Source organism: Vipera berus (genome assembly GCF_964194415.1).
Source record: "Vipera berus genome assembly, chromosome: 7".
Taxonomy (NCBI): Eukaryota; Metazoa; Chordata; class Lepidosauria; order Squamata; family Viperidae; genus Vipera; species Vipera berus.
Window position 1 is genome coordinate 29,268,377 of NC_138209.1, and position 14,083 is coordinate 29,282,459.

The 14,083-nt window shown below is 33.5% G+C and overlaps 1 protein-coding gene across 1 annotated transcript in view; it reads left to right on the forward strand.

Annotated features, from left to right (window-relative positions):
- The window catches only part of TTC29 (tetratricopeptide repeat domain 29), a gene marked incomplete at its 5' end in the record, with an annotated part of 100,168 nt that overhangs the window by 61,613 nt on the left and 24,472 nt on the right, over nt 1-14,083 (forward strand). The window contains 3 exons of the mRNA XM_081333026.1: nt 4,384-4,475; nt 8,090-8,213; nt 10,768-10,999. Of these exons, the coding sequence (XP_081189152.1) occupies nt 4,384-4,475; nt 8,090-8,213; nt 10,768-10,999 (448 nt within the window). The remainder of the gene's footprint in view (nt 1-4,383; nt 4,476-8,089; nt 8,214-10,767; nt 11,000-14,083) is intronic.

A 14,083-nucleotide genomic window follows, 5' to 3' on the forward strand; every position in this document is an offset into this window, starting at 1 on the left:
GATTGGCTGACATTTATGTATATGGACTTGAATTCATTTTATTTTAATCCAGACTGCCATCAACCATGTAAAATTAAATATCCTACTATTACACTGAGGGGGGAAATCATATTGACAATATATGTTACTATATTCGAATCTCAGAAGGGTATGGCTGACTGATGAGAACAAATAAGTTTGAAATGATCATATCGGTCTCCCTTTATTCTTTGTTAGCAAGCCAAAAAAATTACACAAATATGAGCTGCCACTGCTGTGGCTACTGCCTGTAGATGGCCTTGGGCTAGGCTGAAACACACATGTCATACAACCCACTTTGCCTACCCTACAAGGTTCCATCCAAAAAAGGTGCCGGAACTCCGTTCTGAGCGTTCTATGAGAAAAAAAGCCCTGTATGTATGTATATATATATGTTTGTGTGTGTGTGTGTGTGTCTTAAGTGTTTTGAGAACCTCGTCGACCCAAATATGGGTGAAATCTTTAGCTTGAAATAGCTATATCAGTCCCCCTTTAAATCTTTGTCAGCAATCCAAATTTATATATATATATATATATATATATATATATATATATATATATATATATATATATATATATATATATATATTCCACAGAGTGCATATTCTAGATAATTCTCTTCTCATATTTTCACCAGCAGAATTAACCATCTGAAAAATATCTTTGCAAATACAAGGTGGAAATGTTGTTACCCTGTACCCTATTGCCTTGAAAAGATAATTCTGTTATTGCAAAGATAATTCTGTTATTTCAAAATATCCTGATGCATTCTGGCAAAGGTCATCCTAAGAGGAGGATTGATTTAAGGTAAAAAAAATCACAAGATTAGAAAGGAAAAAAAATGTATGCACGATACAACATAAACTCAGGAATAATTACACTTACAGTAAAACCAAATATTATTTTAAATATGAATAATGATTACTGCACCAGACATTTACCTTCATAAAGAAATATTTTGATTAAAAGTTTATAAAAACTTTAGATTTGCACTAGTACTTTTTATTCCACATGTATCTAAAATATAGATCCATGGAAAGAGAAAATCTTTAGATTTAGCGAAGTAGATGTTTCTTTCTAAACTTGAATAAAATTTGCAATAGCTTTATTCTTTTTCACTTTTAACAGGGATAATAAAATAAATTTAAACAGACAATTAGTACTAAACATTTTCTTTCAATTTACTGACAATTCCGATCACTTCAAAACATGCTAATCGAAACTAATTATGAGATACAGTTAATATCATTTTTTTTAAAAAAAGTATACTGTATTATGATTATATTGTACATACCAAGAAGAGTGAATAGTGTGTGTGTGTGTGTGTGTGTGTGTGTGTGTGTGTGTGTGTGTAAAAACAGAGTATATAGTTTCTTATCTCTGGTCTAGTGGAGTATCTCTGTTGACCAAGTTGATTCTCAAACTACTCTAGTGGACACGGTGGAGATTTAGAGCCCTGCAAATGACCCATTCTTCTCTTGCTTTGTCAGGGAGATGCTATTTCAGGTTAGTGCCTATAGTACCATCCTTTAAGTTTGGCTTTTAATGTTTTTCACTCAATAAAAAAGCTTTCTAATGCCTCCTTAAGTAACACCAGCTGCCTGCAATTAGTGCAGGTTCGCATCCCACCAGGCTCAAGGTTGACTCAGCCTTCCATCCTTCCGAGGTAGGTAAAATGAGGACCCAGATTGTTGGGGGCAATTAAGCTGACTTTGTAATAATGCCGCTTGGGGTGTGTGTGAAAGCCCTAATAAGCAGGCATATACATAGAATGAAGGCTACTGCTAAGTTTGTAAAGCCGCCCTGAGTCTTCGGAGAAGGGCGGGATATAAATGGAATTAAAATAAATAAATAAATAAATAAATAAATAAATATAAAAGATACCTGTATTTGTTTTAATGGGCATCAAATAACATATGATAACTCAGTGGTAGCATGTCAGCTTAATATGAAAGTGGTCTTAGGAACAGTAGAACTATAGGGTTAGAAGAAGCTGTATAATAAATGAATGCTTCAAATATTATTAGATACTTCAATCACTTCACTTATTTATTCATTAATATAATTTCTATAGGTAAAGGTAAAGGTTCCCCCGCACATGCGTGCTAGTCGTTTCCGACTCTAGGGGTCGGTGCTCATCTCCGTTTCAAAGCCGAAGAGCCAGCGCTTGTCCAAGGACATCTCCGTGGTCATGTGGCCGGCATGACTAAACACCAAAGGCGCACGGAACGCTGTTACCTTCCCACCGTAGTGGTCCCTATTCTTCTACTTGCATTTTTAATATAATTTCTATACTGCCCTAAATTCACAGTTCTGGACTATATATCATTCACAATTAAGGTTTTATCATCAACAGATCAGACTATTTTGAGATGTCAATTTCATTTGTATTTTTTAATAAATCCGACCTGCCATTACTATAGTAATCTGTGGTGGGATATTATAAAAAACAGTCTATTATTACAATGTATTCTAGATACCATTTATACTAAAATGTGCATATCATATATATGTCTAATATATACCTGCATTGTAACAAAAATGTCTTAAAGGCCAAAGTTGTAGAACAAAATGTCACTCTGCATATACTTCATGTTGGGAGGTATGAATCAAATCAATTTATTTTGAGATCCAGAAGAGTATGTTGCAATATTTCTAATTCTTATCTGTATTTTAGAAAATAAATGTCTTTTTGTTGGCTGAATGGTTCAAACTGACCATGCTACATATTAATATGAACACCACTGCGCGGACAGGGTGTATATATTACTTGTATATGGCTTGTTTACTAAATAAATAGTATTTGTGCTATAAATTAGTATAGCTGTAAATTAGAAACTAAAGAAAATCTTCATCTTATATGCAAAGCTACAGTAAAACTAACTATAATATGACTTAACATGTTCTATAGAGATTTACATTAAAAGTTGCAAATATTATTCCAACTGACCTGATTGAAATGCACTTTACCTTTTGCAGTGTAACTATCAATATCTGAATGATTTATCTCCAGTTCTAATTGAGTTTACTTTGGCTGAAGATGCTTGTGGGTCACACAATTAATAAACCTGTTCATCCAGTCAGGCTTTATAGTTTGTGCATATTTCTCATGGTAGTCTTTTTAATCTCTTATTCCCCATTAAACTTGGAAACTGACATTCACTAATCTTTTATTAAAAATTTGCAAAAAAGGATTTCCAAAGATACTCTTTGGAGACCTGTGTAATAGATTGAATGAAAGTATCATGAAAAGCAGAAGAAAAATTGAAATGTCATTATATATACACATTTTGCTACTGCTCATTCAAATGCATGACTTTAAAAAGTAGGCCATGGAGATGATAGCAGTGTTTTAGATAAATTAAGATAATAAGTTTCACTACAACAACTTTGCTTATAGAAGAGGTGATACCAGTTGACTGATTCCAAAATTAACAAAATATTTGTGTAAAGAAGTATATGTAGTATATCTGGATAAAACAACTTGTTTTAGGATCCAATCTAGGCTGGTCACCAGGTCCAGAGATTTGGTCTTCCGAGCTTTCGGACTCATGCTGAGCCCATCCTCAGGGAACTTACGGTATCTCTAGCAATTTGTTTTCAATACTATTTTTCTTTTAAATGATCTACAACATATTGCAACTGATTATTTTGGACATAATTTGAAAACTTCTAATTGTAACTATTGCTGCAGCACTGCATATATGGATAAAGATGATGTACTTGTAGGAGCCCGGTAAGAACAACCGTTGAAGTGCATAACTTGCTTATTAATCAGAAGCTGTTTGTTCACTTTCCTATAGGCTAGTTAGTAATGCTTTTTTATTTAATTAAATGATATACAATATGCGTATGCATGATGCTTAGACTGAAGTAAAAATATTATAATAAAATCCTTAAATGAATATTTCCAAACATTATCAACCAAGCTACCTCTGTTTATTCCTCAGTATATTTATCAAAAAAGGGACACGGTGGCTCAGTGGGTTAGGACACTGAGCTTGTCGATCAGAAGGTCGGCAGTTTGGGAGGTCGAATCCTGAGTGCCACGTAACAGAGTGAGCACTTGTTACTCATCCCAGCTTCTGCCAACCTAGCAGTTCGAAAGCACGTAAAAATGCAAGTAGAAAAATAGGGACCACTATGGTGGGAAGGTAACAGCGTTCTGTGCGCCTTTGGCGTCTAGTCATGCCAGCCACATGACCACGGAGATGTCCTCGGACAAGCGATGGCTCTTCGGCTTTGAAACGGAGATGAGCACCGGCCCCTGGAGTTGGAAATGACTAGCACGCATGTGCGGGGGAACCTTTACCTTTATATTTATCAAAGCAGAAAAAAACTGTTTTATCTTCTTTTCTTTTATAGAAGTTAAATACTTATCTGAATATATCCAAACAACTGGAAGATTATGTTGGATTAGGGAGAGCATATCAAACAGTAGCTCGGGTCCTTTTAAGGTAGGTTGGCATATTCTTGTCTTGCTATCATTTTAATTTAATTCAGCTGTGGAAATTGTAAGACATATTTGCTTTGTATGACAGCAGGTTATATTGCTTCCCATTTGGAAGGAAGGAAGCAATGAAACCCAGAAATGCAAAGGGAAACTATGGGTGGTAGTTCTGATAAATCTTTGCTTCTGGAATAATTGAATCATGCACAACCATTTGCTGATTAGACAATACTAATCATTCTCCCAGAAAAGCTGACTAAAAGGGTGCAAATCTTCAGCAATGAACTTTACAGAGGCTCAGTGGACAGACTCCTTTGGGACTCTGTAGAGTTCTCAGAGCCTTTAATTATGAGTTAATTTTTCGCTGCACAACTACAGTTCTTTTATGCTGCATAACCTAAAAAATCTGTTATTTACCATTAATATGCTGCAAGCATTTTATTACACTTTCACAGAATTAATTTTTAAGGTGGTTGATATAATAATTGTCATTACCACTTAAATTGTAAAAAAAGTTTTCTCTTTTATTGCTTTTTATTTTTAATTCATACCTGTTTACCCTCATACTGTGCAAATGCATGATTCATTTCAGAGCAGTACACAAGTACTATTGAAATTAATGAAGTTGATACAGTATCATATAATTGCACATAGTGTATATGTTTATGTGAATTAATCTTTTAAATTATGGAGATTTGGATTTTAAATTGCAATAGATGTCCAGCTGCCAGTTTCGACAGACTGCATTTTTTTGAACATGTGCCAAATTGAACTGAATTTCCTCGTTCTAAAGTCCCGTATGACCTCCTGATTCTTTATCAAAGGATCTAGGACTTAATGATAGATATAATTCTACTGTCATTATTTGGCTCCTGCAATCCCCCCAGCCTTCCAAGATTTTAGGATAATTACAAATGCAATAGTTCAAAAATATAGAAACTTCCTGGATTCAAATGTTTGAGTAATACCAATTTATGCATATAAACCTCTGATTTATTATACATAAAGCAGTACAATAGGATATTCAATGACTAAAATAGGTTTTGTACATTCTTTTTTTTCCAGGTTTTTCATAAATATTGATTGGATTGAAAAGTATTTCATATGAATGCTCCATAGGTTGAAGCATTTATATTAAATAATTTCATTATTGTAATACTCCAAAAATATTATATTTTGCTTAATTATAAATTAATTAATTATTCATAATTACCTTGTGCATATAAAGATGGTGCATCTTAACAATATAGAGGTCACACAGAAGAACTTTCTACAGATTTATTTTCAGTGTAAAAGTATATATTGTGTTTTTCAACATATTCTATTTTTTTTAAAAAAAATACTAGTTTTATTCTCAAAACGTACAATTAATTCTAATCACAGCATCGTAATGTTGGCCGAATGTATTTTTTTTTCTTGTGGAGAATAACTTTTGCATTCCAATATAAGTTTGTATTTCACTGAAAATATGGTTTCACTGACTTAAGATTTTGTTTATCTCTAAATAAAATATAAAATAAAAGTGTTGTTTTAAATTCTAGATATAGGCAGATTATTGTTTAATGCTATTTATTTGCAGAGTTTGATTCCTCCATTATTGTATTTCAGACTTCTTCAATCTTATTTTAATTTTGTAGCAGAGTTTTACAGTCATGGCAGAAGTAAAACTCTGTAGAAGCATATTTTCTTTTGGTTATTATTCTCATTAATTCCTTTCCCCCTTTTTATTTTCCATTTGCTTTATTGAAATTGAATGGTATAGTAGCATCCTTATTTTTTATAAATGAAATGTGAATCTAACTGGGCAATCTCAAAAACTATCCAAATATCCTCAAAAACATTTCTATTAATTCATTGCATTAAGAAAACCTTTATTCATTTTCTCCTGTCACTGGTTCCATTTGATTTATTACTTTCAGCCATCCAACCCATAAACATGGTGGCACAATCAACAACCCCCTTGGTAGCTGTTTCATCTCTGTTCTATTTGATTTCTTCACTCTGAGTAAATGATTAAGATTTCATGCATTGGTTCAACCAAAATCTATGTTCACTCAACCACATCCTTTATTGATTACTTCTACTGCAAACAGTAGGCCAAGTGTGATATACATAATTGGACAGTTGTCAGGGGATGTGGGTGTTAACGGTCCTGTTTTCCCAATTGGAAACTGGAATCACCTTGATACACAAATATTCTGCACAGTTTCATTCTCATTCTTTGGACCGAAGAGTACTTTCCTCAGAATATATGTTTTTAACTCTCTAAGGCCTGGTTGAATGAATCTAGTGATTATACCATATAATATGTTGTTCAAGTTGCACCTGTGCACTGCATATAGAAAACTAGAAAAACTGGAATTAATATTTGTATAACATTTTAACCTTGTCCTTTAACTTCTATGAATCAGTTCAGTTCTTCTGTGTGGAAATGTTTGATTTCTTCCTCTTTGAAAGAAAAAAGAGCTTTCAAAATGTGGCTCTTCTTTAAACTTTAGAAACCCTTTGACATGCAGCAAATGTTTGCAGGCATTTTGTATCCTGATAATATCTGATGGCCTTTTCAAAAATGTAATAAAATAACATCAAATCAATACATTTTATTGCAAAATTTTCAAATATTAGTTTTAATCTCATACAATTTTTAAGCTACAGTTCAAAAATGTAAATTAGTAGAATTTACTTTTAGTTACAGATAGCATTATATCTATAACTAAGTTAGCTACTGCATTAGTTTGGTTCACCTTCATCATGTGAACATATTACAAAACAGTATTAGTCTCGCAGAGACTTATGTTTGCATGTAAGATTCAAGCATGCCACTGATATTTTGCTCTACAAATTATACATGTTTATTTTTGTATCTACTGTTTTTCTCCTATATTTTAAGTTAAAAAATCCTTTGCAATTATAAATAGATATTTTTGTATTATTTATTATATTATTGTAGAAGTTGTGGTTTATTCATAGCTTCACATTTTAGTATCTATGTACATTAGGCACTTAGGTTCAAGGCAAGTATTGAAGTCATGTTTATTCACAAACAGGTTTGGCTAGATTGCATTACTGATAGGAAAAGCGTTGTTAATGTAGCTTTCTTTATCAAAAACATGGAAAATTTTTACCAGTGTTCATTTTCCAACATTAAGGTTAGATTTGGGAATGATCTCAGGATGGGTATTTTAAAATGATTATTGGTGATGATGCACTTACAAGTCAGAGCAACTATGGTATGTAGTGTAAGTTTATAATTAAAAAGCAGTCATATCTTGAAAGAATCTATCCTATAGCAGTTGCTGCAGTTTATCATTTTCCTCTATATTTCCTCTATATTGCTAAGCACATTTGATTTGTGCTTAGATTGTAAGCTGCCCTGAGTCTTCGGAGAAGGGCGGGATATAAATGGGATTAAAATTAGATAGATAGATAGATAGATAGATAGATAGATAGATAGATAGATAGATAGATAGATAGATAGATAGATAGATAGATAGACTCATGCTTAAATTCTATAACTTTTAAAGACAAGGTTACATACACAGATTGTTTGGTGGATGTTGGTTATATTCTTGTATAATATAATGAATTTCTTCAATGAAAATCAAGTTTCTTTGTCCTTAGTCAGGGGAAAAAAGGTGAAGCTATTAGATACTTGGAAATGTTCATGGATATTGCCAAGAAAGTTCAGCTGAGCCAAAGTCTTGTGGATGCATGTATATTCCTCGGAAACATTTACAATGAAAGTGTAAGTTTTAATTTAATAACATATCATATATACTATTACATCAGTCAGAAACAGCATTAATATATATGTGATGTTAAACATTTTACCACCATGTATCTGCAATCTGAATATACTGTTGCTGTATTTTCTAACTGATTTTTTACTGCATTGTAATAAAAACAAATCCTACATATTTTTAAATATTTCAGTTTTATGACATTTGGTTAAAAATTGGCTCAATATTTAAAAGTGCAGTATTAAGTAACAACAAAACAAAACAAAACAATAAATAAATAAATAAATAAATAAATAAATAAATAAATAAATAAATAAATAAATAAATAAGTAAGTAAGTAAGTAAGTAAGTAAGTAAGTAAAACAAATTCAAGTTGAGCATTTGTGTCTGTGGTCATGTCTGTGATCTTGGAAAATCAATACTGTGAACAATCATATTCAATATATCTATCCAAAACAATAGTTTTGCAGATGAGAAAACTTATTAGAAAACTTATGTTGACAAAATAACATTTTACCTAGTTTATAGATATTTTTCCAAATGTATTTTTGTTACATTAATTGTTTAATTAGGGCAATTTTCAACATTTTTCAGTTCCCCGGATCCAATGAAATAGCTATTTTTGTTGTCCAATATTTTACAATAATATGAACTGAAGGATATTATATTATGTTTGCCTATGTGCTTAAGAAGTATAAATATTAAGACCACAGCAGGATTTATTATGAAGAACTGTTGAACAATTTTCCATTTTTTTTCAGTGAAAAGTGTTGACTAATTGGACTTTGCCACAAAGCTTGGTATTGTGCTATGTTTACAACCACTAACACAATATAGAAAGTTTGTGATTTATTCCATCCCATTTTTAACAGAGCATAATATCCATGTTTTATCTTCCTAGTCAATTCTTTTATCACTGGTCAAAATCAACTTAATGGTTACTGTAGTCTATGCCACAAAAAATAACTGAGATTAATTGAATTAAGTAGCCTAATTATCCTCCATTTTTTTAGTTTTTTCAATTTTCAAGAGAAATTGTGCTAATGTGTGTAGAAAGATGAGATTGATGTACAATTAAATCAAGAATATATTTGCATACATTAGTGATATTACTTTATATAAGAATAGAATAACAATAACAGAGTTGGAAGGGAACTTGGAGATCTTCCTAGTCCAACCCACTGCTCAGGCAGGAAACCCTAAACCATTTGAGACAAATGGTTGTCCGATCGCTTAAAAACATCCAGCACCCACAATTTCTGGAAGCCACCAGTTCCACAGATTAACTGTTGTAACTGTCAGGAAATTTCTCCTTAATTCTAAATTGGTTCTCGCCTTGATTAGTTTCCATCCATTGCTTCTTGTCCTGGTTTCAGATGCTTTGGAGAATAGATTGACCCCTCTTCCTTGTGGCAGCTCCTCAGATATTGGATTACTGCCTATCATGTCACTCCTAGTCCTTCTTTTCATTAAACCATACATATCCAATTCCTGCAACATTTCTTCATGTTTTAGCCTCCAGTCCCCTAATCATCTTTGTTGTTCTTCTCTGCATTCTTTCTAGAGTTTCAACATCTATTTACATTGTGGTGACCAAAACTGGATACAATATTCCAAGTGTGGTTTTACCAAGGCATTACAATTACCAAGGCATGATAATACCAAAGCATTATAAAGTGGTATATAGTGTGGTAAAATGCTGGGATTGTGGAGGGATGATCTTATCTGTGTTTTATTGTGAGACTGAAATAAGCAGGAGATTTCCTATCTAGAATATAAAAACTTTTAGTTCCCACAGGCTTTTTCCATTTGAAATTACTTACACTGTTGTGTTTAATTGCTGGCTTGAATAGTAATTTAATAATGTTTTATTTATTGTAATTTTACTCTTTTATATTTATAATACTTGAACTATATTCTGTATTCTCTCTACTTTATTATATTACAACTATATAAATATAAATAAAATTCTGCAGGAATAGATTTATTTATTCAGATTAGAGTTAATTTTTCCAAGGACTTTGGGGCAATATATATGTTTCTTTTCTTCCTACATGCATTGTAGTCTTTTAGCAAATCTTGACATAGGTTTGACAGAAAGGGTATGATTAGTCTAAGCCACACTGATCAGTTGACATTTGAACCAACTCCATTCATGGCCAGCACTCTAACTTCTATTAAGAGCATTCTTCCCTTCCCTTCCCTCCTCTCCTCCCCTCTTCCTTCTCTTCCTCCTCTCCTTCTTTCCTCTTTTCCTCTGCCCTTACTTTCCCTTCTCTGCCCTTCCCTTCCTCTTCCCTCCCTTCCCTTTGCTTCCTACCCCATCCCATCCCATCCTATCCCATCCCATCCCATTCTTTTCCGAAGGACACGTGATATTTAAATGATGCTCTGGCAGCCCATTCTCAAGACAGTAATGATGAGATTTAATTCAGTTTTAATTTCATATTTCTTTCCTCACCCCCAGCCATTGCAATTCTTTATCTGAGTCATTGTAGAAATAGTTTGGAAGCTGCAGGTGATAATCTGGAATGTTGAAGTATATTTCTTTTTTTCTAGGGGAATTACAGCAAGGCCTGTGAATATTTCATTCAGGCTTTTGAAGCAGCAAATGCTCTCTCCAATTTGGCCCTCATGAATGAAATAAAGGTATATTGTGGCATTGGAACAGCTCATAGCTTGATGTTGAAAGCTAACACTCATATAGAAGCTGCAGATTCCATCAATCTCAAGTGCCTGCTGGACTGGAAAGAAAATAGAAGTGACATGTTCAATGACCCTTTTACTGTGGGTAAGATACACATTATGAAACACATTAGTGTTGTATTGTCCTTATGGTTAAGTCATTTTTTGCAGTTTTATTAAATTATTTGCAGAGTTAAACCAATTGGTATATCCATGTCTTTATGGAGGTAGGGTATACTACTATGAAATTTTTAAACATATATTTAGTTTTTCTAAATATATTGCTCGCAGTTTGTATCTTTTAACTCAGCATTCTTTAACAAAATAGTATGCTACCATTTTCAGCTTAAAGTTCCTTATATTGGCTCATTTTTAGTCCAAATGTTTTATATGATAGATGGGAGAATTTTAAATGAGTATGGAAAAGAAAGTGTAACTATTTTTTCTTTCTGATAATAAATAAATTAATTTAAAAACATTGTAATTTTAAATCTAGAAAAAATAACTGATGTTATATTGGAAGGAAATAACAAATTCGTTAAGTTATTGTGATCTTTCAATATAGCATTTTCATTACAGTACAATGCAATACAGAACAGGTAGTCCTTGACTTACGACCACAATTAAGTCCAAAATTTATATTGCTAAGTGAGAAATTTGTTAAGTGAATTTCGCCCCATTTTATGACTTTTCTTGCCACATTTGTTAACTGAATCACTGCTGTTGTTAAATTAGTAACATGGTTTCCCCATTATCATAATCATAATACTACAGTTGGAAGGGACCTTGGAGGTCATCTAGTCCAACCCCCTGCTCAGGCAGGAAACCCTATACCATTTCAGACAAGTGGCTGTCCAGTCTCTTCTTAAAAACTTCCATTGTGGAGCATTCACAGCTTCTAGAGGCAGGTTGTTCCACCGGTTAGTTGTTCTAACTGTAAGGAAGTTTCTCCTTAGTTTTAGGTTGCTTCTCTCCTTGATTAGTTTACATCCGTTGCTTCTTGTCCTGCCTTTGGGCGCTTTGGAGAATAGCTTGACTCCCTCCTCTTTGTGGCAACCCCTGAGATATTGGAACACTGCTATCATGTCCCCCCTCGTCCTTCTCTTCATTAAACTAGACATACCCAATTCCAGCAGCTGTTCCTTTTCTGTTTTAGCCTCCAGACCTCTAATCATCTTTGTTGTAAAAGGTGATCACATGACCCCGGAACATTGCAACCATCATATATGTGAGTCAGTTGTCAAGCGTCTGAATGTAAATCATGTGACCATGGGGATGCTATAATGGATCTAAGTGTGAAAAATGGTCATAGGTCACTTTTTCAGTGCCGTTGTAACTTTGAATGGTCACTAAATAAACTGTTTTAAGTCAAGGACTACCTGTACATTTTCAATACCTGAATACATATTTTTTGATTGGTTAATGTAATTTACAATTGAAACAACTCTAGTATTCATGGATTTGCAGTATCCTATTGGAAGAAAGAAGTAATATAAATTTTATCTCATCAGTTCTTGAAAAAGAGGAGGTAGCATTGTTCTCCTATATGCCAGAATCTATTGCAACATATTTGGCATAATGTGCTAGAAACAGTTTGTAGAAATTAGTATCAGGCTACCTTCTTACTATCCTGAAATTCTTTTTTATTTTATTGTTATTTTTTAGATATTTTTATCCCACCTTTATTGCTTTATAAGTAACTTGAGGGGGGGCAAACATACATATCACTTGTTCCTCCTCCTGTGAGGTGGGTTAGGCTCAGAGAGTGAGTGTCCCAAAGTTACTCAGCCAGCAAATGTCTTAAGATTAGAACTCACAGTCTCCTAGTTTCTAGGTCAATATCTTAACCAGTGCTCCAAACTGGCTCTTTTAACAAGGTGTTTTGTGACTTTGTAAGAATTTAAGCGACGCGATGGCTCAGTGGGTTAGAATGCTGAGCTTGTCGATCAGATGGTCAGCAGTTTGGCGGGTCGAATCCCGACTGCCGCATAACAGAGTGAGCGCCTGCTACTCGTCCCAGCTTCTGCCAACCTAGCAGTTTGAAAGCACGTAAAGATGCAAGTACAAAAATAGGGACCACTACGGTGGGAAGGTAACAGCGTTCCATGCGCCTTTGGCATCTAGTCATGCTGGCCACATGACCACGGAGACGTCCTCGGACAAGCACTGGCTCTTCGGCTATGAAACAGAGATGAGCACCGGCCCCTAGAGTTGGAAACGACTAGCACGCATGTGCGGGGGAACCTTTACCTTTAAGAATTTAAAGGTAGGTCTTCTACGATGTAAAAACTTCAGATTCATAAAAATAAAGTTTCATATGGGTTTTAACTCCCAAAGCACAAATTGGTAATACTTCTAAATTTTAAAAAAAATGAGTTCAGTGTTGGTGTGATAACAGATCAGATGTCTTAATAAAAAAAACACTATAGGCATCTGGAAGAAGCTACATTGATACCAGTGTGCATCATGACTTCATCACACAAATGATGAAAATTATGTTATTTTGTATGATGACATGATTACAGCAGTAATACCATCACCTGCCCCTCCCTTGCTTAAAACTCTAAAGATTGAGATATCCTTTACTGGGATCATGTGTTCATTAGCTTTTTGTAAATGTACTCATCTGGCATAATATTACTTTTGTCTTAGATTTTGGGATGTAGAAACCATTATTATCAACATTGCAGCTGCCAGAAAGTGTTCAATGGTGGGGTTGCTGTAAAAAATCTGTTAAATTCTTATGACATATTTTTAAAAAATATTTTAAAGTGATCATTGTTGCAGTGTATACTTTAGCTTTGGATTATGGCCATTGCATATGTCCACTAATTACTTTTCTGATAAATAAGATTAATGATTGAACTTGATGTTGCTTCAGTGAAAGAGTTTCCTTAACCAAGCATAGTTTTAAGTGGTTAAATAGGAAAATGAATCATTTTCCAGTAACTCGTAACATTCTCCTTTTTGCTAAAAAGCAAAGCAAGCAACTCACTTTATGTTTTAGTTCATATATATGCTTTATATATATATATATGAATATATGTATTTATGTATTTTATAAAGTTTGCCAAATTTTAATTCTATGGGAGTCATGGGTCCTGGATTTTAGATGCATTTTATAAATCAGTCTATGTCAGATATCCTGGTTCAAAAATAGTTGCCCTGCAAATGCCCTGTTTCTGCAGTT